General features: G+C 44.3%; 1 protein-coding gene across 1 annotated transcript; it reads right to left on the reverse strand.

The window, feature by feature from the left end:
• Positions 1–11,885: 11,885 nt before the first annotated feature.
• AVP (arginine vasopressin) lies at positions 11,886–26,523 on the reverse strand. The gene is made up of 3 exons (XM_075332584.1): positions 26,295–26,523; positions 22,253–22,454; positions 11,886–12,198 (listed from the first exon to the last, which is right to left on the reverse strand). The coding sequence occupies exons 1-3, from the start codon at positions 26,412–26,414 to the stop codon at positions 12,035–12,037; spliced, it is 486 nt and encodes a 161-aa protein (XP_075188699.1). The 5' UTR covers positions 26,415–26,523; the 3' UTR covers positions 11,886–12,034.
• Positions 26,524–27,285: the final 762 nt, after the last annotated feature.

Consider the following 27,285-nt stretch of genomic DNA (forward strand, 5'->3'; position numbering starts at 1 on the left):
CTCCCTGCACTTCTAGTTACAGCAGTGCTTCTCCCAGCACTTCTAGTTACAGCAGTGCCTCCCCTCACAATTATAGTTACAGCAGTGCCTCTCCCTGTACTTCTAGTTACAGCAGTGCCTATCCCAGCACTTATAGTTACAGCAGTGCCTCTCCTTGCACTTCTAGTTACAGCAGTGCTTCTCCGTGCACTTCTAGTTACAGCAGTGCTTCTCCCAGCACTTCTAGTTACAGCAGTGCCTCTCCCAGCACTTCTAGTTACAGCAGTGCCTCCCCTCACAATTATAGTTACAGCAGTGCCTCTCCCAGCACTTCTAGTTACAGCAGTGCTTCTCCCTGCACTTCTAGTTACAGCAGTGCTTCTCCCAGCACTTCTAGTTACAGCAGTGCCTCTCCCAGCACTTCTAGTTACAGCAGTGCCTCCCCTCACAATTATAGTTACAGCAGTGCCTCTCCCAGCACTTCTAGTAACAGCAGTGCCTCCCCTCACAATTATAGCTACAGCAGTGCTTCTCCCAGCACTTCTAGTTACAGCAGTGCCTCTCCCAGCACTTCTAGTTACAGCAGTGCCTCTCCCTGCACTTCTAGTTACAGCAGTGCCTCTCCCAGCACTTCTAGTTACAGCCGTGCCTCTCCCTGCACTTCTAGTTACAGCAGTGCCTCCCCTCACAATTATAGTTACAGCAGTGCCTCTCCCAGCACTTCTAGTAACAGCAGTGCCTCCCCTCACAATTATAGCTATAGCAGTGCTTCTCCCAGCACTTCTAGTTACAGCAGTGCCTCTCCCTGCACTTCTAGTTACAGCAGTGCCTCTCCCAGCACTTCTAGTTACAGCAGTGCCTCCCCTCACAATTATAGTTACAGCAGTGCTTCTCCCAGCACTTCTAGTTACAGCAGTGCCTCTCCCAACACTTCTAGTTACAGCAGTGCCTCCCCTCACAATTATAGTTACAGCAGTGCTTCTCCCTGCACTTCTAGTTACAGCAGTGCCTCTCCCAGCACTTCTAGTTACAGCAGTGCCTCTCCCTGTACTTCTAGTTACAGCAGTGCTTCTCCCTGCACTTCTAGTTACAGCAGTGCCTCTCCCTGTACTTCTAGTTACAACAGTGCTTCTCCCAGCACTTCTAGTTACAGCAGTGCCTCTCCCTGCACTTCTAGTTACAGCAGTGCTTCTCCCAGCACTTCTAGTTACAGTAGTGCTTCTCCATGCACTTCTAGTTACAGCAGTGCTTCTCCCTGCACTTCTAGTTACAGCAGTGCTTCTCCATGCACTTGTAGTTACAGCAGTGCCTCTCCCAGCATTTCTAGCTACAGCAGTGCTTCTCCATGCACTTGTAGTTATAGCAGTGGCTCTCCCAGCACTTCTAAGTACAGCAGTACCTCTCCCTGCACTTCTAGTTACAGCAGTGCCTCTCCCAGCACTTCTAGTTACAGCAGTGCCTCCCCTCACAATTATAGTTACAGCAGTGCCTCTCCCTGTACTTCTAGTTACAGCAGTGCCTCTCCTTGCACTTCTAGTTACAGCAGTGCTTCTCCCTGCACTTCTAGTTACAGCAGTGCTTCTCCCAGCACTTCTAGTTACAGCAGTGCCTCTCCCAGCACTTCTAGTTACAGCAGTGCCTCCCCTCACAATTATAGTTACAGCAGTGCCTCTCCCAGCACTTCTAGTAACAGCAGTGCCTCCCCTCACAATTATAGCTACAGCAGTGCTTCTCCCAGCACTTCTAGTTACAGCAGTGCCTCTCCCAGCACTTCTAGTTACAGCAGTGCCTCTCCCTGCACTTCTAGTTACAGCAGTGCTTCTCCCAGCACTTCTAGTTACAGCAGTGCCTCTCCCTGCACTTCTAGTTACAGCAGTGCCTCCCCTCACAATTATAGTTACAGCAGTGCCTCTCCCAGCACTTCTAGTAACAGCAGTGCCTCCCCTCACAATTATAGCTACAGCAGTGCTTCTCCCAGCACTTCTTGTTACAGCAGTGCCTCTCCCTGCACTTCTAGTTACAGCAGTGCCTCTCCCAGCACTTCTAGTTACAGCAGTGCCTCCCCTCACAATTATAGTTACAGCAGTGCTTCTCCCAGCACTTCTAGTTACAGCAGTGCCTCTCCCAACACTTCTAGTTACAGCAGTGCCTCCCCTCACAATTATAGTTACAGCAGTGCTTCTCCCTGCACTTCTAGTTACAGCACTGCCTCTCCCAGCACTTCTAGTTACAGCAGTGCCTCTCCCAGCACTTCTAGTTACAGCAGTGCCTCTCCCTGTACTTCTAGTTACAGCAGTGCTTCTCCCTGCACTTCTAGTTACAGCAGTGCCTCTCCCTGTACTTCTAGTTACAACAGTGCTTCTCCCAGCACTTCTAGTTACAGCAGTGCCTCTCCCTGCACTTCTAGTTACAGCAGTGCTTCTCCATGCACTTCTAGTTACAGCAGTGCTTCTCCCTGCACTTCTAGTTACAGCAGTGCTTCTCCATGCACTTGTAGTTACAGCAGTGCCTCTCCCAGCATTTCTAGCTACAGCAGTGCTTCTCCATGCACTTGTAGTTATAGCAGTGGCTCTCCCAGCACTTCTAGGTACAGCAGTGCCTCTCCCAGCACTTCTAGTTACAGCAGTGCATCTCCCAGCACTTCCAGTTACAGCAGTGCCTCTCCCAGCATTTTTAGTTACAGCAGTGCTTCTCCCTGCACTTCTAGTTACAGCAGTGCTTTTCCCAGCACTTCTAGTTACAGCAGTGCCTCTCCCAGCACTTCTAGTTACAGCAGTGCCTCTCTCTTCACTTGCAGTTACAGCAGTGCTTCTCCGTCACTTCTAGTTACAGCAGTGCCTCTCTCTGTACTTCTAGTTACAGCAGTGCCTCTCCCAGCACTTCTAGTTACAGCAGTGCCTCTCCCAGCACTTCTAGTTACAGCAGTGCCTCTCCCTGCACTTCTAGTTACAGCAGTGCCTCTCCCTGTACTTATAGTTACAGCAGTGCCTCTCCCAGCACTCATAGTTACAGCAGTGCCTCCATGTATCCCTTGTAGCCACTTATTTTTTTCCACAGTAAATATTTAAAGTCCCCCTCCATTTATCTTAGTAGTATCAACAGTGCCTCCCCTCACAATTATAGTTACATCAGTGCCTCTCCCTGCACTTATAGTTACAGCAGTGCCACGCCCAGCACTTATAGTTACAGCAGTGGCTCTCCCTGCACTTATAGTTACAGCAGTGCCTCTCCCTGTACTTCTAGTTACAGCAGTGCCTCTCCCTGTACTTCTAGGTACAGCAGTGCCTCTCCCAGCACTTACAGTTACAGCAGTGCTTCTCCCTGTACTTCTAGGTACAGCAGTGCCTCTCCCAGCACTAATAGTTACAGCAGTGCCTCTCCCAGAACTTATAGTTACAGCAGTGCCTCTCCCTGTACTTCTAGGTACAGCAGTGCTTCTCCCAGCACTTATAGTTACAGCAGTGCCTCTCCCTGTACTTCTAGGTACAGCAGTGCTTCTCCCAGCACTTATAGTTACAGCAGTGCCTCTCCCTTCACTTCTAGTTACAGCAGTGCCTCTCCCTGTACTTCTAGTTACAGCAGTGCCTCTCTCTTCACTTGCACTTACAGCAGGGCCTCTCCCAGCACTTGTAGTTACAGCAGTGCCTCTCCCTGCACTTGTAGTTACAGCAGTGCCTCTCCCAGCACTTCTAGTTACAGCAGTGCCTCCCCTCACAATTATAGTTACAGCAGTGCCTCTCCCTGTACTTCTAGTTACAGCAGTGCCTATCCCAGCACTTATAGTTACAGCAGTGCCTCTCCCTGTACTTCTAGTTACAGGAGTGATTCTCCCACCACTTCTAGTTACAGCAGTGCCTCTCCCTGCACTTCTAGTTACAGCAGTGCCTCTCCCTGCACTTCTAGTTACAGCAGTGCCTCCCCTCACAATTATAGTTACAGCAGTGCCTCTCCTTGCACTTCTAGTTACAGCAGTGCTTCTCCCTGCACTTCTAGTTACAGCAGTGCTTCTCCCAGCACTTCTAGTTACAGCAGTGCCTCTCCCTGCACTTCTAGTTACAGCAGTGCCTCTCCCTGCACTTCTAGTTACAGCAGTGCCTCCCCTCACAATTATAGTTACAGTAGTGCCTCTCCCAGCACTTCTAGTAACAGCAGTGCCTCCCCTCACAATTATAGCTACAGCAGTGCTTCTCCCAGCACTTCTAGTTACAGCAGTGCCTCTCCCAGCACTTTTAGTTACAGCAGTGCCTCTCCCTGCACTTCTAGTTACAGCAGTGCCTCTCCCAGCACTTCTAGTTACAGCAGTGCCTCTCCCTTCACTTCTAGTTACAGCAGTGCCTCTCCCTGTACTTCTAGTTACAGCAGTGCCTCTCTCTTCACTTGCACTTACAGCAGGGCCTCTCCCAGCACTTGTAGTTACAGCAGTGCCTCTCCCTGCACTTGTAGTTACAGCAGTGCCTCTCCCAGCACTTCTAGTTACAGCAGTGCCTCCCCTCACAATTATAGTTACAGCAGTGCCTCTCCCTGTACTTCTAGTTACAGCAGTGCCTATCCCAGCACTTATAGTTACAGCAGTGCCTCTCCCTGTACTTCTAGTTACAGGAGTGATTCTCCCACCACTTCTAGTTACAGCAGTGCCTCTCCCTGCACTTCTAGTTACAGCAGTGCCTCTCCCTGCACTTCTAGTTACAGCAGTGCCTCCCCTCACAATTATAGTTACAGCAGTGCCTCTCCTTGCACTTCTAGTTACAGCAGTGTTTCTCCCTGCACTTCTAGTTACAGCAGTGCTTCTCCCAGCACTTCTAGTTACAGCAGTGCCTCTCCCTGCACTTCTAGTTACAGCAGTGCCTCTCCCTGCACTTCTAGTTACAGCAGTGCCTCCCCTCACAATTATAGTTACAGTAGTGCCTCTCCCAGCACTTCTAGTAACAGCAGTGCCTCCCCTCACAATTATAGCTACAGCAGTGCTTCTCCCAGCACTTCTAGTTACAGCAGTGCCTCTCCCAGCACTTTTAGTTACAGCAGTGCCTCTCCCTGCACTTCTAGTTACAGCAGTGCCTCTCCCAGCACTTCTAGTTACAGCAGTGCCTCCCCTCACAATTATAGTTACAGCAGTGCTTCTCCCAGCACTTCTAGTTACAGCAGTGCCTCTCCCAACACTTCTAGTTACAGCAGTGCCTCCCCTCACAATTATAGTTACAGCAGTGCTTCTACCTGCACTTCTAGTTACAGCAGTGCTTCTCTCAGCACTTCTAGTTACAGCAGTGCTTCTCCCTGCACTTCTAGTTACAGCAGTGCCTCTCCCTGCACTTCTTGTTACAACAGTGCTTCTCCCAGCACTTCTAGTTACAGCAGTGCCTCTCCCTGCACTTCTAGTTACAGCAGTGCTTCTCCCAGCACTTCTAGTTACAGTAGTGCTTCTCCATGCACTTCTAGTTACAGCAGTGCTTCTCCATGCACTTCTAGTTACAGCAGTGCTTCTCCATGCACTTCTAGTTACAGCAGTGCTTCTACATGCACTTCTAGTTACAGTAGTGCTTCTCCATGCACTTCTAGTTACAGTAGTGCTTCTCCATGCACTTCTAGTTACAGCAGTGCTTCTCCATGCATTTGTAGTTACAGCAGTGCCTCTCCCAGCATTTCTAGCTACAGCAGTGCTTCTCCATGCACTTGTAGTTATAGCAGTGGCTCTCCCAGCACTTCTAGTTACAGCAGTGCCTCTCCCAGCACTTCTAGTTACAGCAGTGCTTTTCCCAGCACTTCTAGTTACAGCAGTGCCTCTCCCAGCACTTCTAGTTACAGCAATGCCTCTCTCTTCACTTGCAGTTACAGCAGTGCTTCTCCGTCACTTCTAGTTACAGCAGTGCCTCTCTCTGTACTTCTAGTTACAGCAGTGCCTCTCCCAGCACTTCTAGTTACAGCAGTGCCTCTCCCAGCACTTCTAGTTACAGCAGTGCTTCTCCCTGCACTTCTAGTTACAGCAGTGCTTTTCCCAGCACTTCTAGTTACAGCAGTGCCTCTGCCAGCACTTCTAGTTACAGCAGTGCCTCTCTCTTCACTTGCAGTTACAGCAGTGCTTCTCCGTCACTTCTAGTTACAGAAGTGCCTCTCTCTGTACTTCTAGTTACAGCAGTGCCTCTCCCAGCACTTCTAGTTACAGCAGTGCCTCTCTCTTCACTTGCAGTTACAGCAGTGCTTCTCCGTCACTTCTAGTTACAGAAGTGCCTCTCTCTGTACTTCTAGTTACAGAAGTGCCTCTCCCTGCACTTCTAGTTACAGCAGTGCCTCTCCCTGTACTTATAGTTACAGCAGTGCTTCTCCCAGCACTCATAGTTACAGCAGTGCCTCCCTGTATCCCTTGTAGCCACTTATTTTTTTCCACAGTAAATATTTAAAGTCCCCCTCCATTTATCTTAGTAGTATCAACAGTGCCTCCCCTCACAATTATAGTTACATCAGTGCCTCTCCCTGCACTTATAGTTACAGCAGTGCCTCGCCCTGTACTTCTAGTTACAGCAGTGCCTCTCCCTGTACTTCTAGTTACAGCAGTGCCTCTCCCTGTACTTTTAGGTACAGCAGTGCCTCTCCCAGCACTTATAGTTACAGCAGTGCCTCTCCCAGAACTTATAGTTACAGCAGTGCCTCTCCCTGTACTTCTAGGTACAGCAGTGCCTCTCCCAGCACTTATAGTTACAGCAGTGCCTCTCCCTGCACTTCTAGTTACAGCAGTGCCTCTCCCTGTACTTCTAGTTACAGGAGTGCCTCTCTCTTCACTTGCACTTACAGCAGGGCCTCTCCCAGCACTTGTAGTTACAGCAGTGCCTCTCTCTTCACTTGCACTTACAGCAGGGCCTCTCCCAGCACTTCTAGTTACAGCAGTGCCTCTCCCAGCACTTGTAGTTACAGCAGTGCCTCTCTCTTCACTTGCACTTACAGCAGTGCCTCTCCCAGCACTTGTAGTTACAGTAGTGCTTCTCCCAGCACTTGTAGTTACAGCAGTGCCTCTCTCTTCACTTGCACTTACAGCAGGGCCTCTCCCAGCACTTCTAGTTACAGCAGTGCCTCTCCCAGCACTTGTAGTTACAGCAGTGCCTCTCTCTTCACTTGCACTTACAGCAGTGCCTCTCCCAGCACTTGTAGTTACAGCAGTGCCTCTCCCAGAACTTATAGTTACAGCAGTGCTTCTCCCTGTACTTCTAGGTACAGCAGTGCCTCTCCCAGCACTTATAGTTACAGCAGTGCCTCTCCCTGCACTTCTAGTTACAGCAGTGCCTCTCCCTGTACTTCTAGTTACAGGAGTGCCTCTCTCTTCACTTGCACTTACAGCAGGGCCTCTCCCAGCACTTGTAGTTACAGCAGTGCCTCTCCCTGCACTTGTAGTTACAGCAGTGCCTCTCTCTTCACTTGCACTTACAGCAGGGCCTCTCCCAGCACTTCTAGTTACAGCAGTGCCTCTCCCAGCACTTGTAGTTACAGCAGTGCCTCTCTCTTCACTTGCACTTACAGCAGTGCCTCTCCCAGCACTTGTAGTTACAGCAGTGCTTCTCCCAGCACTTGTAGTTACAGCAGTGCCTCTCTCTTCACTTGCACTTACAGCAGGGCCTCTCCCAGCACTTCTAGTTACAGCAGTGCCTCTCCCAGCACTTGTAGTTACAGCAGTGCCTCTCTCTTCACTTGCACTTACAGCAGTGCCTCTCCCAGCACTTGTAGTTACAGCAGTGCCTCTCCCAGCACTTGTAGTTACAGCAGTGCCTCTCTCTTCACTTGCACTTACAGCAGTGCCTCTCACAGCACTTGTAGTTACAGCAGTGCTTCTCCCAGCACTTGTAGTTACAGCAGTGCCTCTCTCTTCACTTGCACTTACAGCAGGGCCTCTCCCAGCACTTGTAGTTACAGCAGTGCCTCTCCCTGCACTTGTAGTTACAGCAGTGCCTCTCTCTTCACTTGCACTTACAGCAGTGCCTCTCTCTTCACTTGCACTTACAGCAGGGCCTCTCCCAGCACTTGTAGTTACAGCAGTGCCTCTCTCTTCACTTGCACTTACAGCAGGGCCTCTCACAGCACTTGTAGTTACAGCAGTGCCTCTCTCTTCACTTGCACTTATAGCAGTGCCTCTCTCTTCACTTGCACTTACAGCAGGGCCTCTCCCAGCACTTGTAGTTACAGCAGGGCCTCTCCCAGCACTTCTAGTTACAGCAGTGCTTCTCCCAGAACTTGTAGTTACAGCAGTGCCTCTCTCTTCACTTGCACTTACAGCAGGGCCTCTCCCAGCACTTGTAGTTACAGCAGTGCCTCTCCCTGCACTTGTAGTTACAGCAGTGCCTCTCTCTTCACTTGCACTTACAGCAGTGCCTCTCTCTTCACTTGCACTTACAGCAGGGCCTCTCCCAGCACTTGTAGTTACAGCAGTGCCTCTCTTTTCACTTGCACTTACAGCAGTGCCTCTCTCTTCACTTGCACTTACAGCAGGGCCTCTCCCAGCACTTGTAGTTACAGCAGTGCCTCTCTTTTCACTTGCACTTACAGCAGTGCCTCTCTCTTCACTTGCACTTACAGCAGGGCCTCTCCCAGCACTTGTAGTTACAGCATGGCCTCTCCCAGCACTTGCACTTACAGCAGGGCCTCTCCCAGCACTTGTAGTTACAGCAGTGCTTCTCCCAGCACTTGAAGTTACAGCAGTGCCTGTCTCTTCACTTGCACTTACAGCAGGGCCTCTTCCTGCACCTTTTGCATTCCATATTCTCTGTGCTTCAGTGTCTATTGCAGGATGCAGAATAAGTTAACTGAGAATCGGTCAGTGAGCTCGCTATGGCGGTTTGATGCAGAGTTTATAACTTTTTCTGAGCTCCTCTGAGCTGATTTATCACCACAGACCACATCAAAGTTGAATGTCCAGGAAAACAAAGGGCCTATAAAAGCAAAATGTGCAAAAAAATGTAATAAATCCCAATTGCAAAGGGGATTTTTAGCTGCAAAAAAAATTAAAATTCCCTCAAAAGTGAACAATCCCTTTAAGAATGGGGGATCTCCAGACTGTGAATGGACGGTCCCAGCCGTAGATTATCCCAGTCAAACTTTCCTTCACTTGTGACTTGTCTTCAGATTTTTCGCTCTTTCTTCCCGCAGCGGCTTCTTCCCATATTTAATTAATGAAGCCTGCAATAATGGGAGTATTTATTTACCCCACCCAAACACAATGGCATTAATTGATGCGCCATCAGATCCTATTATCACATTTATTGGCGTTGAATAAAACATCTTGGGTTCTGGTCGCTGAAATGATTCGGAAGAAAGAAAACATTGTAATATTATTATTTACGGAGACGATCGACCTGCGGTGCACAGCGGAGGCCGCCATAGGGGCGGCACATACCGCCATATAGGCTCTGATATAGTCTGCACATACGTATTGTGCATTTGTCCTATAGTCGCCTGTATAGAGGGCAGAGATAGACCCACAACCTCCCCTACCCGGGCAAATATTTAGTATGGCGCTGCTCCTCCTTCCCTCTTTCCCGCTACAAAGTGACTTCTATATCTGATTCCTGACCCCAAAACTTCTAGTGGTGGAAGTACAAAATAACAGTGATATAAACTATTCGATTCTATACCCGTTATTATCTGCAAAAGCAATTAGGATGGTAACACATAAACAGCACTGTTACACCCTCCACAAAAATAATGTTACCCTGTACACACAAAAATGACAATTTTACGGTATAAATAAATAATACTGCTATACCGAGCACTGTTCATAATTAATACCACTTCATTATGCACTTAAATAGTACAATTGTACCATACGGAAACTTACTAATACATCATACAAATAAATAGTACTGCTATACCATACACATAAATGTACTGCTACACCAGACACGTAAGTAGTACAGCTATACCATACTCATAAATGTACTGCTACACCAGACACGTAAGCAGTACAGCTATACCATACTCATAAATGTACTGCTACACCAGACACATAAATAGTACAGCTATACCATACTCATAAATGTACTGCTACACCAGACACATAAATAGTACAGCTATACCATACTCATAAATGTACTGCTACACCAGACACGTAAGCAGTACAGCTATATCATACACATATATGTACTGCTACACCAGACACGTAAGTAGTACAGCTATACCATACTCATAAATGTACTGCTACACCAGACACGTAAGTAGTACAGCTATACCATACTCATAAATGTACTGCTACACCAGACACGTAAGTAGTACAGCTATACCATACTCATAAATGTACTGCTACACCAGACACGTAAGTAGTACAGCTATACCATACTCATAAATGTACTGCTACACCAGACACGTAAGTAGTACAGCTATTCCATACTCATAAATGTACTGCTACACCAGACATGTAAGTAGTACAGCTATACCATACTCATAAATGTACTGCTACACCAGACACGTAAGTAGTACAGCTATACCATACTCATAAATGTACTGCTACACCAGACACGTAAGTAGTACAGCTATACCATACTCATAAATGTACTGCTACACCAGACACGTAAGTAGTACAGCTATTCCATACTCATAAATGTACTGCTACACCAGACACGTAAGTAGTACAGCTATACCATACTCATAAATGTACTGCTACACCAGACACGTAAGCAGTACAGCTATACCATACACATATATGTACTGCTACACCAGACACGTAAGCAGTACAGCTATACCATACACATATATGTACTGCTACACCAGACATGTAAGCAGTACAGCTATACAATACTTATAAATGTACTGCTACACCAGACACGTAAGTAGTACAGCTATACCATACTCATAAATGTACTGCTACACCAGACACGTAAGTAGTACAGCTATACCATACGCATAAATGCACTGCTACACCAGACACATAAATAGTACAGCTATACCATACACATAAATGCACTGCTACATCAGACACATAAATAGTACAGCTATACAATACAAATAAATATACTGCTACACCAGACACATAAATAGTACAGCTATACCATGCACAGAAATGTACTGCGACATCAGACACACATGTAGTACAGCTATACCATACACATTAATAACAAGTTTTATAATAAGTTTTATTTCTATAGCGCCAACATATTCCGCAGGGCTTAAATGTACTGTTATACCAGACACATAAGTAATACAGCTATACCATACGCTTAAATGTACTGCAACACTTGATACATAACTAGTACAGCTATACCATACACATAAATGTACTGCTACACCAGACACACCTGTAGTACAACTATACCATACACAGAAATGTACTGCTATACCAGACACATAAATAGTACAGCTATATCATACACTTAAATGTACTGCAACAACAGAGTCATAAATAATACAGCTATACCATACACAAAAATGTACTACTGCACCAGACACATAAAGAGTACAGCTATACCATACACAGAATTGTACTGCTACAACAAAAACATAAATAGTGCTGCTGTACCATACACAGAAATGTGCTACTACACCAGACACACCTAATTCAGCTATACCATACACAGAAATGTACTGCTACACCAGACACATAAGTAGTACAGCTACAACATACATATACATGTACTGCTATACCAGATACATAAGTAGTACACCCTACATGTACATAGTACAGCCATACCATACACATTAATGTACTGCTATACTATACACATTATTAGCATACCATACACATACTGTAAGTTGTACAACTATACTAAACACATAAATGTACCACCATACTATGCATATAAATAGTACTGCTATAATATACACCTAAAGCGCCACCACTGTTAGCTTTGTCTAGTGCTGCTTTCCTTGTGATTAGATAGATCATACATAAATTATAGGTGATAGATGGTTCCCAGTATAATGAGCACACCGGAGCCACGTGACAGTGCAATATAAGACTTTATTTGCTCTATGTACAATGAACTGTCAGCCATTAGTGTGAATACATTCTTAAATAAATGTGCGGAGACAGAGGAGCCCCTGGGAGGCGCGGTACATGAAGCACAGAGCTCCGCGGGGGCGGCGCTCATTAGAACTGCTGCTTGCTGTGCTGCTGTTGTCTGTTGGCCATGTGCATGAGTCTCAGGAGGAGGTCGCTGGCGGAGCCGTCCATCTGGGTCATGTTCTGCTCCGGGGACACTCGTCTCCTCTCACTGTCCTCATCCAGGCAGCTGGAGTCAACCATGCAACTGTCTGTGGGAAGAGCAGGAGAGGCATTAAAGCAACAAGACACCTTATCTTTTTCCATGACAGGCCGTTGTGGAATCGATCAGCGAGTCCAGAGTGCCCATGAGGCTGAGACGTCTAATACTCCGCTCACATCCAAAGCTGTGCTGAATATCCAAAGGATCAGAGTTACCTCAATACAGGAATTGCGGATTAAGCATTTCCCAAACAGATGTCATACCAATTTCATTATATGTGTGTGTCTAATGTGTACCTTGTACGTGTGTGCACTGTGTATCTGATGTATAAGTGGTATGTGTGATGTGTAAGTGGTATGTGTGTGTGTGTGTGTGATGTGTAAGTGGTGTGTGTGATGTGTGTGATGTGTAAGTGGTGTGTGTGCTGTGTGTGATGTGTAAGTGGTGTGTGTGCTGTGTGTGATGTGTAAGTGATGTGTGTGCTGCGTGTGATGTGTAAGTGATGTGTGTGATGTGTAAGTGATGTGTGTGCTGTGTGTGATGTGTAAGTGATGTGTGTGATGTGTAAGTGATGTGTGTGATGTGTAAGTGGTATGTATGTGCTGTGTGTATCTGATGTATAAGTGGTTTGTGTGATGTGGAAGTGGTGTGTGTGCTGTGTGTGATGTGTAAGTGATGTGTGTGATGTGTAAGTGGTATGTATGTGCTGTGTGTATCTGATGTATAAGTGGTTTGTGTGATGTGTAAGTGGTGTGTGTGCTGTGTAAGTGGTGTAAGTGGTGTGTGTGCTGTGTGTGATGTGTAAGTGGTGTGTGTGCTGTGTGTGATGTGTAAGTGGTGTGTGTGCTGTGTGTGATGTGTAAGTGGTGTGTGTGCTGTGTGTAATGTGTAAGTGATGTGTGTGCTGTGTGTGATGTGTAAGTGACGTGTGTGCTGTGTGTGATGTGTAAGTGATGTGTGTGATGTGTAAGTGATGTGTGTGCTGTGTGTGATGTGTAAGTGATGTGTGTGATGTGTAAGTGATGTGTGTGATGTGTAAGTGGTATGTATGTGCTGTGTGTATCTGATGTATAAGTGGTTTGTGTGATGTGGAAGTGGTGTGTGTGCTGTGTGTGATGTGTAAGTGATGTGTGTGATGTGTAAGTGGTATGTATGTGCTGTGTGTATCTGATGTATAAGTGGTTTGTGTGATGTGTAAGTGGTGTGTGTGCTGTGTAAGTGGTGTAAGTGGTGTGTGTGCTGTGTGTGATGTGTAAGTGGTGTGTGTGCTGTGTAAGTGGGGTGTGTGATGTGTAAGTGGTGTGTGTGCTGTGTGTGATGTGTAAGTGGTGTGTGTGCTGTGTGTGATGTGTAAGTGGTGTGTGTGCTGTGTGTGATGTGTAAGTGGTGTGTGTGCTGTGTGTAATGTGTAAGTGATGTGTGTGCTGTGTGTGATGTGTAAGTGATGTGTGTGCTGTGTGTGATGTGTAAGTGATGTGTGTGATGTGTAAGTGATGTGTGTGCTGTGTGTGATGTGTAAGTGATGTGTGTGATGTGTAAGTGATGTGTGTGATGTGTAAGTGGTATGTATGTGCTGTGTGTATCTGATGTATAAGTGGTTTGTGTGATGTGTAAGTGGTGTGTGTGCTGTGTAAGTGGTGTAAGTGGTGTGTGTGCTGTGTGTGATGTGTAAGTGGTGTGTGTGCTGTGTAAGTGGGGGTGTGTGATGTGTAAGTGGTGTGTGTGCTGTGTGTGATGTGTAAGTGGTGTGTGTGCTGTGTGTGATGTGTAAGTGGTGTGTGTGCTGTGTGTGATGTGTAAGTGGTATGTGTGTGTGATGTGTAAGAGGTGTGTGTGCTGTGTAAGTAGTGTGTGTGCTGTGTAAGTGGTGTGTGATGTGTAAGTGGTGTGTGTGCTGTGTGTGATGTGTAAGTGGTGTGTGTGCTGTGTGTGATGTGTAAGTGGTGTGTGTGCTGTGTGTGATGTGTAAGTGGTGTGTGTGCTGTGTGTGATGTGTAAGTGGTGTGTGTGCTGTGTGTGATGTGTAAGTGGTATGTGTGTGTGATGTGTAAGAGGTGTGTGTGCTGTGTAAGTAGTGTGTGTGCTGTGTAAGTGGTGTGTGTGTGCTGTGTGTGATGTGTAAGTGGTGTGTGTGCTGTGTGTGATGTGTAAGTGGTGTGTGTGCTGTGTGTGATGTGTAAGTGGTGTGTGTGCTGTGTGTGATGTGTAAGTGGTGTGTGTTATGTGTAAGTGGTGTGTGTGCTGTGTGTGATGTGTAAGTGGTGTGTGTGTGATATGTAAGTGGTGTGTGTGATGTGTAAGTGGTGTGTGTGTGCTGTGTGTGATGTGTAAGTGGTGTGTGTGCTGTGTGTGATGTGTAAGTGGTGTGTGTGCTGTGTGATGTGTAAGTGGTGTGTGTGCTGTGTGATGTGTAAGTGGTGTGTGTGCTGTGTGATGTGTAAGTGGTGTGTGTGCTGTGTGTGACGTGTAAGAGGTGTGTGCTGTGTGTGATGTGTAAGTGGTGTGTGTGTGATGTGTAAGAGGTGTGTGTGCTGTGTGTGATGTGTAAGTGGTGTGTGTGCTGTGTGTGATATGTAAGTGGTGTGTGTGTGTGTGTGTGTGTGATGTGTAAGAGGTGTGTGTGTGTGTGTGTGTGTGTGTGTGAGATGTGTAAGTGGTGTGTGTGCTGTGTGATGTGTAAGTGGTGTGTGTGCTGTGTGATGTGTAAGTGGTGTGTGTGCTGTGTGTGATGTGTAAGAGGTGTGTGCTGTGTGTGATGTGTAAGTGGTGTGTGTGTGATGTGTAAGAGGTGTGTGTGCTGTGTGTGATGTGTAAGTGGTGTGTGTGCTGTGTGTGATATGTAAGTGGTGTGTGTGTGTGTGTGTGTGATGTGTAAGAGGTGTGTGTGTGTGTGTGAGATGTGTAAGAGGTGTGTGTGCTGTGTGATATGTAAGTGGTGTGTGTGATGTGTAAGTGGTGTGTGTGCTGTGTGATGTGTAAGTGGTGTGTGTGTGTGTGTGTGTGTGTGAGATGTGTAAGAGGTGTTTGTGCTGTGTGTGATGTGTAAGTGGTGTGTGTGCTGTGTGTGATGTGTAAGTGGTGTGTGTGCTGTGTGATGTGTAAGTGATGTGTGTGCTGTGTGATGTGCAAGAGGTGTGTGTGCTGTGTGATGTGTAAGTGGTGTGTGTGCTGTGTGTGATGTGTAAGAGGTGTGTGCTGTGTGTGATGTGTAAGTGGTGTGTGTGTGATGTGTAAGAGGTGTGTGTGCTGTGTGTGATGTGTAAGTGGTGTGTGTGTGATGTGTAAGAGGTGTGTGTGCTGTGTGTGATGTGTAAGTGGTGTGTGTGTGATGTGTAAGAGGTGTGTGTGCTGTGTGTGATGTGTAAGTGGTGTGTGTGCTGTGTGTGATATGTAAGTGGTGTGTGTGTGTGATGTGTAAGAGGTGTGTGTGTGTGTGTGAGATGTGTAAGAGGTGTGTGTGCTGTGTGATATGTAAGTGGTGTGTGTGATGTGTAAGTGGTGTGTGTGCTGTGTGATGTGTAAGTGGTGTGTGTGTGTGTGTGTGTGTGTGAGATGTGTAAGAGGTGTTTGTGCTGTGTGTGATGTGTAAGTGGTGTGTGTGCTGTGTGTGATGTGTAAGTGGTGTGTGTGCTGTGTGTGATGTGTAAGTGGTGTGTGTGCTGTGTGTGATGTGTAAGTGGTGTGTGTGCTGTGTGTGATGTGTAAGTGGTATGTGTGTGTGATGTGTAAGAGGTGTGTGTGCTGTGTAAGTAGTGTGTGTGCTGTGTAAGTGGTGTGTGTGTGTGATGTGTAAGTGGTGTGTGTGCTGTGTGTGATGTGTAAGTGGTGTGTGTGCTGTGTGTGATGTGTAAGTGGTGTGTGTGCTGTGTGTGATGTGTAAGTGGTGTGTGTGCTGTGTGTGATGTGTAAGTGGTATGTGTGTGTGATGTGTAAGAGGCGTGTGTGCTGTGTAAGTAGTGTGTGTGCTGTGTGTGATGTGTAAGTGGTGTGTGTTATGTGTAAGTGGTGTGTGTGCTGTGTGTGATGTGTAAGTGGTGTGTGTGATGTGTAAGTGGTGTGTGTGATATGTAAGTGGTGTGTGTGATGTGTAAGTGGTGTGTGTGTGCTGTGTGTGATGTGTAAGTGGTGTGTGTGCTGTGTGTGATGTGTAAGTGGTGTGTGTGCTGTGTGATGTGTAAGTGGTGTGTGTGCTGTGTGATGTGTAAGTGGTGTGTGTGCTGTGTGATGTGTAAGTGGTGTGTGTGCTGTGTGTGATGTGTAAGAGGTGTGTGCTGTGTGTGATGTGTAAGTGGTGTGTGTGTGATGTGTAAGAGGTGTGTGTGCTGTGTGTGATGTGTAAGTGGTGTGTGTGCTGTGTGTGATATGTAAGTGGTGTGTGTGTGTGTGTGTGATGTGTAAGAGGTGTGTGTGTGTGTGTGTGTGTGAGATGTGTAAGTGGTGTGTGTGCTGTGTGATGTGTAAGTGGTGTGTGTGCTGTGTGATGTGTAAGTGGTGTGTGTGCTGTGTGTGATGTGTAAGAGGTGTGTGCTGTGTGTGATGTGTAAGTGGTGTGTGTGTGTGATGTGTAAGAGGTGTGTGTGCTGTGTGTGATGTGTAAGTGGTGTGTGTGTGTGTGTGTGTGATGTGTAAGAGGTGTGTGTGTGTGTGTGTGTGTGTGTGTGTGAGATGTGTAAGAGGTGTGTGTGCTGTGTGATATGTAAGTGGTGTGTGTGATGTGTAAGTGGTGCGTGTGCTGTGTGATGTGTAAGTGGTGTGTGTGTGTGTGTGTGTGTGAGATGTGTAAGAGGTGTTTGTGCTGTGTGTGATGTGTAAGTGGTGTGTGTGCTGTGTGTGATGTGTAAGTGGTGTGTGTGCTGTGTGATGTGTAAGTGGTGTGTGTGCTGTGTGATGTGTAAGTGGTGTGTGTGCTGTGTGATGTGTAAGTGGTGTGTGTAATGTGTAAGAGGTGTGTGCTGTGTGTGATGTGTAAGTGGTGTGTGTGTGATGTGTAAGAGGTGTGTGTGCTTTGTGTGATGTGTAAGTGGTGTGTGTGCTGTGTGTGATATGTAAGTGGTGTGTGTGTGTGTGATGTGTAAGAGGTGTGTGTGTGTGTGAGATGTGTAAGAGGTGTGTGTGCTGTGTGATATGTAAGTGGTGTGTGTGATGTGTAAGTGGTGTGTGTGCTGTGTGATGTGTAAGTGGTGTGTGTGTGTGTGTGTGTGAGATGTGTAAGAGGTGTTTGTGCTGTGTGTGATGTGTAAGTGGTGTGTGTGCTGTGTGTGATGTGTAAGTGGTGTGTGTGCTGTGTGTGATGTGTAAGTGGTGTGTGTGCTGTGTGTGATGTGTAAGTGGTGTGTGTGTCATGTGTGTGTGTGATGTGTAAGAGGTGTGTGCTGTGTGTGATGTGTAAGTGGTGTGTGTGTGTGTGTGTGATGTGTAAGTGGTGTGTGTGCTGTGTGTGATGTGTAAGTGGTGTGTGTGCTGTGTGTGATGTGTAAGTGGTGTGTGTGCTGTGTGTGATGTGTAAGTGGTGTGTGTGTCATGTGTGTGTGTGATGTGTAAGAGGTGTGTGCTGTGTGTGATGTGTAAGTGGTGTGTGTGTGTGTGTGTGTGTGATGTGTAAGAGGTGTGTGTGCTGTGTGTGATGTGTAAGTGGTGTGTGTGCTGTGTGTGATGTGTAAGTGGTGTGTGTGTCATGTGTGTGTGTGATGTGTAAGAGGTGTGTGCTGTGTGTGATGTGTAAGTGGTGTGTGTGTGTGTGTGTGTGATGTGTAAGAGGTGTGTGTGCTGTGTGTGATGTGTAAGTGGTGTGTGTGCTGTGTGTGATGTGTAAGTGGTGTGTGATGTGTAAGTGGTGTGTGATGTGTAAGTGGTGTGTGTGCTGTGTGTATCTGATGTGAAGGTCATATGTCTGTTCTGTGTGTATCTGATGTGTAAGTTGTAAGTGTGCTGTGTGTATCTGATGTGTAAGTGGTGTGTGTGTGGTGTCTGTGAAGTGGCTTATGTGGGTTGTGTGTGTGTGTTTTCTCTAACCTCGTCCAGTCCTTTACATGTAATTTGGTGATGAACAGTGATTTTTCCAGCTCGGTGGAGACCATGTAACACAGCCAAAGTGATAACTAAGTGTCTCAGAGAGCAAATATCATACATTTTTGTCCGTGTCCAGGAAACTCCCCTGATCTCAATCCCATTGAAAACCTGTGGTCAATTCTAAAAAATCCGCAAACAAACGCACAGAAATTGTGATAGACTCCCAGCACTGATGAAGCAAGAATCGGTCATCGGTCAGGATCCGGCCCTGAAGCCAATATCCAGCTGCCGGGGCGAAAAAGTCTGGAGAGACCCGGGGCAGCGCTGGAAATTCAGTCTTTCCAGAAACTTCATGGATTTGTCAATAAAAGTGTAAAAACGTATGAAATGATGATAATTGTAGATCAGTTACCAGAGGAAAAAATGTCTATAAAAGATTGAAAAGCACTGAAGCTGCAAACTGTGCAATGCTGCTCCTTATTGATGGCTTCTTATCACTGCGCTTCCCAGAGTAAGACAACCTGGGAGAGCAGTGAATGCCAGTGCCTGGGCCCACCAGAGGATCCTCCGGTCCTCCAGTGGGCCAGTCCGACCCTGGTTGTAGTGATGGTAATTCATGTGATAGTTGTGGTGCTAGTGGTGGTTATAACGGTAACAATAGTAGAAGTAATGGTGGCTGTAGGTGTGATGATACTAGTATTAATAGTTGTAATAGTGCGAGAAGTGGGGAGTATAAGTAATAGTGATAGACGTGGTGGTAACAGCAGCAGTATTAATAATACTAGTAATAGGTGTAATTAAAGTAGTAGAGATGGTAGAAGTAATAGTAGCAATAATAATAGTAATAATAATACTACTTTAGTAATTAGTAGCAATACCAATATTAGTAATAATAGTAGTGCTGGTTGAATTATAAGTATTATAGTTATTCATACAGTAGAATTATTATTATTATTATTATTATTATTATTATTAATAATACATACATTAATAATAATACACTATAATAATAATAATAATAAAAATACAATAATAAATTAATAATAATATAAAATAATATTAATACTAATACTACTACTACTACTTCTAATAATAATAATAATAATAAAATATAATAATAATGAAAATATAATAATACATTATTAATAATAATATAACATAATATTAATACTACTACTACTACTACTACTACTACTACTACTACTACTACTACTAATAATAATAATAATAATAATAATAATAATAATAATAAAAATATATAATAATAATAATAAGTGCAGGAATCATTTTTGTGCTGTTTGCTATTTAAAATTTGTGTTATTATTCTAATATTTACTAATATTAGTTTTGTAATAGTGATTGTCTTATTTGAATTAGTGATGGGAGAATATTCAGGTTCGGATTATTGGTTACGAATCCCAGAGTACAATTCCGATATTCGTCACGAATAACAAAGCTAATGCAATTCACTGGGGAAATGGAGCATTTTTTGTGAAGATTTCCCCCAAAAATTCTCAGGTTCCCATTGTCTTGCATTAGGTTCATTATTCATGACGAATACCGGCATACTATTCGTTACGAATAATCCGAACCTGAATAGTTACTATTCACCCATCACTAATTAGAATCATTAGTTAAACTATTACTTATTTTAGGTTTAATAATGTGTGCTGTGCTAGTGGTATTATTAGGGTTGAAGGAAAATTGTTTTCGGTAGGTATATAATATGTGTGTGTATAACATTAATAACATTTATTGTGTTATAAAGCGTTTCATCAATAATAATTATATTATTAGTTGTAAAATGGATCTATTTGTAATGGTGGAGATAACAGGATTTGTTGTGCATTATTACTAGAATAATTACTGATATTATTATTATTATTATTATTATTATTATTATTATTATTATTATCAGTAGTAATACTGTGTTTTCCTGAAAATAAGACCTACTCCAAAATATAAGCCCTAGTTACAGTCAGGGCAGGTGTTAGGGCTATGCAATTTCTCAGGGACCTCACTCTCTTAGGGGTACTTTTCACGTTGCGACATCGCACCTGCGATATCGTCGGGGTCAAATCGAAAGTGCCGCGCATCCGGCGCCGGTAACGATGTCGCAACGTGTAAAGCCTAGGAGAGAAGATGAACGAGCGTGAAACAGTCAAAAATCACTGATCTGTGTCACGTTGGTCATTTCCATAATTCCGCTGCAGCGACAGGTACGATGCAGTTCCTCGTTCCTGCGGCAGCGCACATCGCTGAGTATGAAGCCGCAGGAGCGAGGAACATCTCTTTACCTGCGTCCCGACGGCAATGCGGAAGGAAGGAGGTGGGCGGGATGTTTACGTCCCGCTCATCTCCGCCCCTCTGCTTCTATTGGCCGCCTGCCGTGTGACGTCGCTGTGACGCCGCACGACCAGCCCCCTTAGGAAGGAGGCGGGTCGCCGGCCAGAGCAGGGCAGGTAAGTGCGTGTGAAGCTGCCGCAGCGATAATGTTCGCTACGGCAGCTATCACAAGAGATCGCATGTGCGATGGTGGCGGGTACTATCGGGCTCGGCATCGCTAGCGATGTCGCAGCGTGCAAAGTACCCCTTAGGGCCCCCAGCAGTTGTATTCCGAGGTAAAGATTGTTTAAGGACCTTCAATGACTTTACAGTCACGTGACCAAAGGTTTCTTAATTACAGGAGTCTAAACAGGGAACAGCCTGGTATGCAGGACTGGCATGAGGCTTCGGAAGGGAGAGCAAACTGGACAATTTCACAGGTCCTCCATTCTCCTAGGGACCCCAGCGTTTATATCCTGATGATAGGACTGCTTAAGGACCTTTTTGAGATCACATCATGTGACCAAAGGTCTCTTAATTGCAGGAGTCTAAAAGAACTGAACAGGAGACAGGCTGGTATGCAGGACTGGCATTAGGTGGAAGGGAGAGCAAACTGGACAATTTCACAGGGCCCCCAATCTCCTACGGTAGGTACCCCAGCGTTTATATCCTGATGATAAAACTGCTTAAGGACCTTTTGGACAAAACATCATCATCTCTTAATTGCAGGAGTCTAAAAGAACTGAACAGGAGACAGCCTGGTGTGCTGGACTGGCATTAGATGGAAGGGAGAGCAAACTGGACAATGTCACAGGGCCCACATTCTCCTAGGGACCCCAGCGTTTATATCCTGATGATAAAACTGCTTAAGGACCTTTTGGACAAAACATCATGTGACCAAAGGTCTCTTAATTGAAGGAGTCTAAAAGAACTGAACAGGAGACAGGCTGGTATGCAGAACTGGCATAAGGGATAAGAGAGAGAAAACTGAGACATTTCACAGGGCCCACATTCTCCTAGGGATCTCAGCGTTTATAGCCTGATAATAGGACTGCTTAAGGACCTTTTGGACAAAACATCATGTGACCAAAGGTCTCTTAATTGAAGGAGTCTAAAAGAACTGAACAGGAGACAGGCTGGTGTGCAGAACTGGCATAAGGGATAAGAGAGAGAAAACTGAGACATTTCACAGGGCCCACATTCTCCTAGGGATCTCAGCGTTTATAGCCTGATAATAGGACTGCTTAAGGACCTTTGTGACATCACATCATGTGACAAAAGGTCTCTTAATTGCAGAAGTCTAAAGCTGCAGAGCAGACAGGCTGCTCTACATGTTTCCCACAGGGTTTATACAGTTATGTTGATGATCCAGAATGCGATATTATTAGATTTTAATAAATGTGGATTTTTTTGATTCAAGAATAAATGTGGATTGTTGTTCATGAGAAAAATCTAAGACGTCCCCTGAAAATAAGCCCCAGCACAGGAGCAAAACTAATATAAGACCCTGTCTTATTTTCGGGTAAACACAGTAGTCGTTGTAGCCTGGTCCTCTACCAGTTCTGGTCTGCAGTCAGTATTATTTCAGTTATTACTCTTCACTATTTCTCAATTCCATTGCTTCCACTGTTGCACTATCACTGTCATCATCCACCATATAGCAGTATTAGTACCTTGCACCATGTTCTGTATTTATTGTGCTGAATTGAATAACAGACCCCATTTTATCCCCTGGATCCCCCCAGAGCCCCCTTGTGGTGGAGCCTTACCGTCACTGCAGCACACTCCTGGGGCAGCACACCGCCCTCCGCCGCTACAGGGTTTCCCACCAGCCTCACAAGGGGAAGGTAAGTAGTTTTCTTCCACACAACGAAGCGTCTCGGGAGTACCCACGTAACAGCCTAGATCTTCTCCGCAACAAATGTTTGGTCCAAAGCAGTTGCCTCTATTGCCTGGGCCGCATGGTATGCACTGCAACGAAAAGTCAACCTTGGTGACTATAATGGCATTATTTATGTGTACAGTATGGCACAGATATTTATGTGCAATTCTGAATGGCATCAGTTAATTTTCTGCACCATATATTGGCATTAGTCATGTGTACAATACAGCAGTGCTATTTCTGAGTACTGTATAACGGCATTAGTTATACATCCAATAGGACAGTTTAATTTATGTGCACTATATAATGGCAGTCGTTATTTGTATACTATGGCAGTGTGATTTCTCCTATGAAATGACATTACTTATGTGTACATTATGACTCTGCAATTTATGTGCACAGTATACTGTGGCAGTATTATTTATATGTACTGCATAATGGTATTAATAAGTATACAGTATAGCAGCATTATTTATATGTACTAAGTGTATAAGTAATATATTCATATATATGTCAGTTATATGTGCACTGTATAATGGTATTAGTAAAGTATACTATATGTCAGCACTATGTATATGCACCAAGTAATTGTATCACTCATAAACAGTATATATATATATATATATATATATATATATATATATATATATATATATATATATGTCAGCTATATATGCACTGTATAATGGTATTAGCAAAGTATACAGTATGGCACTATTTATATGCACTGAGTATTTGGCTTTTATATATATATATATCCCGGTTACGTCCTGGAGCACGGACAGGCACTGCCACAGCCCGGTACAATGTAGAAAAAAAGGAGAGGATGTCCAGCTCTTCAGGCAAAGAAACCACGTCTTTATTTCATCATGCAGACATATGTCTGCATGATGAAATAAAGACGTTGTTTCTTTGCCTGAAGAGCTGGACATCCTCTCCTTTTTTTCTATATTATTTATATGCACTGAGAAATATATATATATATATATATATATATATATATACAGTATATAAAATCAGTTATATGTGCACTGTATAATGGTATTAGTAAAGAAAACAGTATGGCAGCATTATTTATATGCACTAAGAAATTGTATTTGTTATATATATATATCAGTTATATGTGCACTGTATAATTGTATTAGTAAAAAACAGTATGGCAGCATTATTTATATGCACTGAGAAATTGTATTAGTTATATGTATCAGTTATACGTACACTGTATAATTGTATTACTAAAGTATACACTATGGCAGCATTATTTATATGCACCAAGTAAGTGTATTAGTTATATATATCAGTTATATGTGCACTGTATAATGGTATTAAGCATTTGTATAGTGCGGCAGTGTTATGCATGTGTGCTGCATCATGGCATTAAATATGTGTATGGTATAGCAGTTGTATTTATATGTTCTATACACACAAACTACACGTACATTATAAAAGTTTTAATTGTGTGCACTGCTTGTATTACGGCATAATTTAGGAGTCCAATATGGTAGCATAATATTCCCATACTATGTGCTGACGCTATGTGTTCATTCCATAGGGGCAGTGACCATCCATGAAGTGTGTGCGCAGTACATGCAACCAAATCCGTGACCTCATCCCTCCATTGTGCGCAAATGGTGAGTATAAATGGCCCCATCATCACTACATTAGAGGAAGTCATAAAAACACTGGCTATAATCTACTAGATTTCATGGGATCCAATTCCAGGGATCACAATTACCTAAGGTTATTGACCTGGGACCTGATACTTTTCTTGTTCTCGATCCCCTCGCTGATTTTCAAACTAGTATGAAAAAAACAATCTCGGCTCTGCTACATCTGGAGCAGCTATAATTCTCCTACTGGGTACAATGTCATATGTGACTCCACTCAATACAATTCCATGGTGATAATACACCGCGCACGGATGTAGCAGAGCTGAATGTGTGATTCAGTGACTTTTTCCCATCGGACAATGTGTAAAAGTTTCCAAAACTTGTCCTAAGTGATGAAGTCTGTGCAGCTCTCCAGGGTGCTGAAAGGCAACTAGTCCTCACAAAGGACCGTGGCCCAGATGTAGCTGAGCTGAGTGTGTCATTTCTGTTTATTGCAGGATTATACAGTCAGTCTGTCATTGTGACAATTGACAAACTCGGCTCTACTTACTCTGGACTCCTCGTTTTACATGGGACTGCACCTAAACTATTAACTTACTTTAGGTAAAGAATTGTTTACATGCCAAAATGAATGCAGGTTATGATATTATCCATACATGTGGATTTACATAGGACTGCATTTAGTTACATGAACAAATAATGTATCTACAAAATCAGCTCTGCAATATCTGCGGACTGGAGCATATGAAGATTGGTTAAAGCCCACAAGATATTAAAATGGAGCAGAGATAAAAAAAAAAAACAATTAACCCAACTCCTATATTTATGACATTGTGCTATCTGTGGATTTACATAGGACTGCACATAAAAAAAATGATACTTTTCTAACTTTTATAGTCATCACCATGCACAAACAATATCCATATGCCTAAAGCAGTAAAGCTGAGTTTGTCATTTGGCACGCTTCAATGTGATGAGCGAGCACTGCCATGTCCGGGTGTTCAGTACTCGTAACCAGCAGTCGGACGCTTGGATGGGCTCGACTCGTATGGAAGTCAATGGGAAACTTGAGCTTCTTTATGGAAGGGTTCCCAGAAAAATGCTCTAGATCCCCATTGACTTCCTTTATACTTAGGTACATGAGTCGCACCCATCTGAGCATCCGACCAAGTCCCGAGGACCCAAGCCTGATCACTAATCACTATGTGTTACCTTACATAGGACTGCAAGTAATTCTGTCATCCTGATTCTTCATGCGATTACAACGGTGGGGCACATTCAGCTCAGCTACATCTATCCAACACATTTAGGGCTAAGGTGAACGTACTCCGCCCCCAAGACTAACAGTTGGTCTTCAGGTATTGTAGAACTACAAGTCTCAGCATGCCTTCATAAAGTCAGAAAGAAAAGATATGATAGTAGTCGCAGTCTAGAACCTGGTGGAGATTTACAAGTCAGGGACCACTTGGTATATATATATATATATATATATATATATATACGGGGGCTGTATATATATTCATTACCAGGACGGGGTGTATATATATATATATATATATATATATATTCATTACCAGTACGGGGGGTGTGTGTGTGTGTGTGTATTTAATATATATATATATATATATAAAATATATATACACACACACCCCGTCCTGGTAATGAATATATATATATACACACCCCGTCCTGGTAATGTCTGTATATATATAAAATATATATATATATATATGTACACCCCCTGTCTTAGTAATGAAAATATACAGTACTGTATGTACACAACATCTCAGTAGTGAGTATATACAGTACGGTGATGAGTATATATATATATATACACCCCATCCCGGTAATAACCATATATACAGATATAGATGTATATGTTCAGAGTGGGGTCCCGGTAATGAATATATATGTACACCCCATCCCGGTAATGAAGGTATATACTGTATATATATATACACACCCTGTCCCAGTAATGAATATATATGTACACCCCAGTCCGGTTATGAATATGTATATATATACACCCTGTCCTAGTAATTAATATATATATATATATATATATATTCTGTGTGCGTGTATATATATATACACCCTGTCCCGATAATTAATACATATGTACACCCTGTCCCGGCAATGAATATATATGTACACCCCGACCCAGTAATGAATATATATATATATATATATATATATATATACACACACACCCCGTCCCGGTAATGAGTATATATACACACCCCATCCCGGTGATAAACATAGATATAGATGTATATGTACAGAGTGGGGTCCCGGTAATGAAAGCCTCTGATACTGCACCTGTCGCACTTCTGTGTCGGGGTAGGATCGTTTGCCCCCTCTGGGGCAGTTCTGGATGTAGCATGCGGAGGACAAGGCGAGGAGGCAGATGAAGCAGGCAGGGACGGAGGTCTCGGGCATCCTGACAGTCTGGAGCAGCGGTGATGGGAGGACGGTGCGCTGTGCGAGGCTCTCCGCTGTGCCAGTGTTTGCCACTTCTGGGCGAGATCCCTATTTATACTCCATTCAATTCTTCTTAATGCCGACGTAATTGTTTGTGTCCTATTGTTGTGCTGCCTGCGCCGCACGCAAACAATGACTGACAAGCAATTAACAGGCACAGCATTTGGGCGAGAAATCTCATTCATCAGCGTCATTAATCACCCTAATACCCCGCGTGGACTAATGTCACACACCTCTGCACCCCTGTACACAAAACTGGGCACTGCCACTATGTACACTATAGATGGAAGGATATTACACAGATATAAGTATTTGATCCTCTGCCGATTTTACACATTTTTCCCCTACAAAGAATGGAGAGGGCTGTAATTTTTATCGAAAGTAACTGCAACTGTGACAGAATAAAAAAAATCCAGAAAATCACATTATATATTTTTTTCTCCTACTCTGCACTCATTACCTGTATTACTTGCTCCTGTTTTCACCAGTTACCTGTATAAAGACTCCTGTCCACACTCAATCAATCACACTTCAACCTCTCCATCATGGCCAAAACCAAAGAGCAGCTGTCTAAGGACACCAGGGACAAAATTGTAGAACTGCACAAGACTTGGATGGGCTACAGGACAATCGGCAAGCAGCTTGGTGAGAAGGCAACAACTGTTGGAGCAATTATTAGAAAGTGGAAGAACCACAAGATGACTGTCAATCTTACTTGGTCTGGGGCTCCATGCAAGATCTCGCCTTGTGGAGTAAGGATGATTCTGAGAAAGGTCAGAAATCAGCCCAGAACTACACAGGAGGTCCTGGTCAATTACCTGAAGAGAGC

This window comes from Anomaloglossus baeobatrachus, chromosome 1 (assembly GCF_048569485.1).
Source record: "Anomaloglossus baeobatrachus isolate aAnoBae1 chromosome 1, aAnoBae1.hap1, whole genome shotgun sequence".
NCBI lineage: Eukaryota > Metazoa > Chordata > Amphibia > Anura > Aromobatidae > Anomaloglossus > Anomaloglossus baeobatrachus.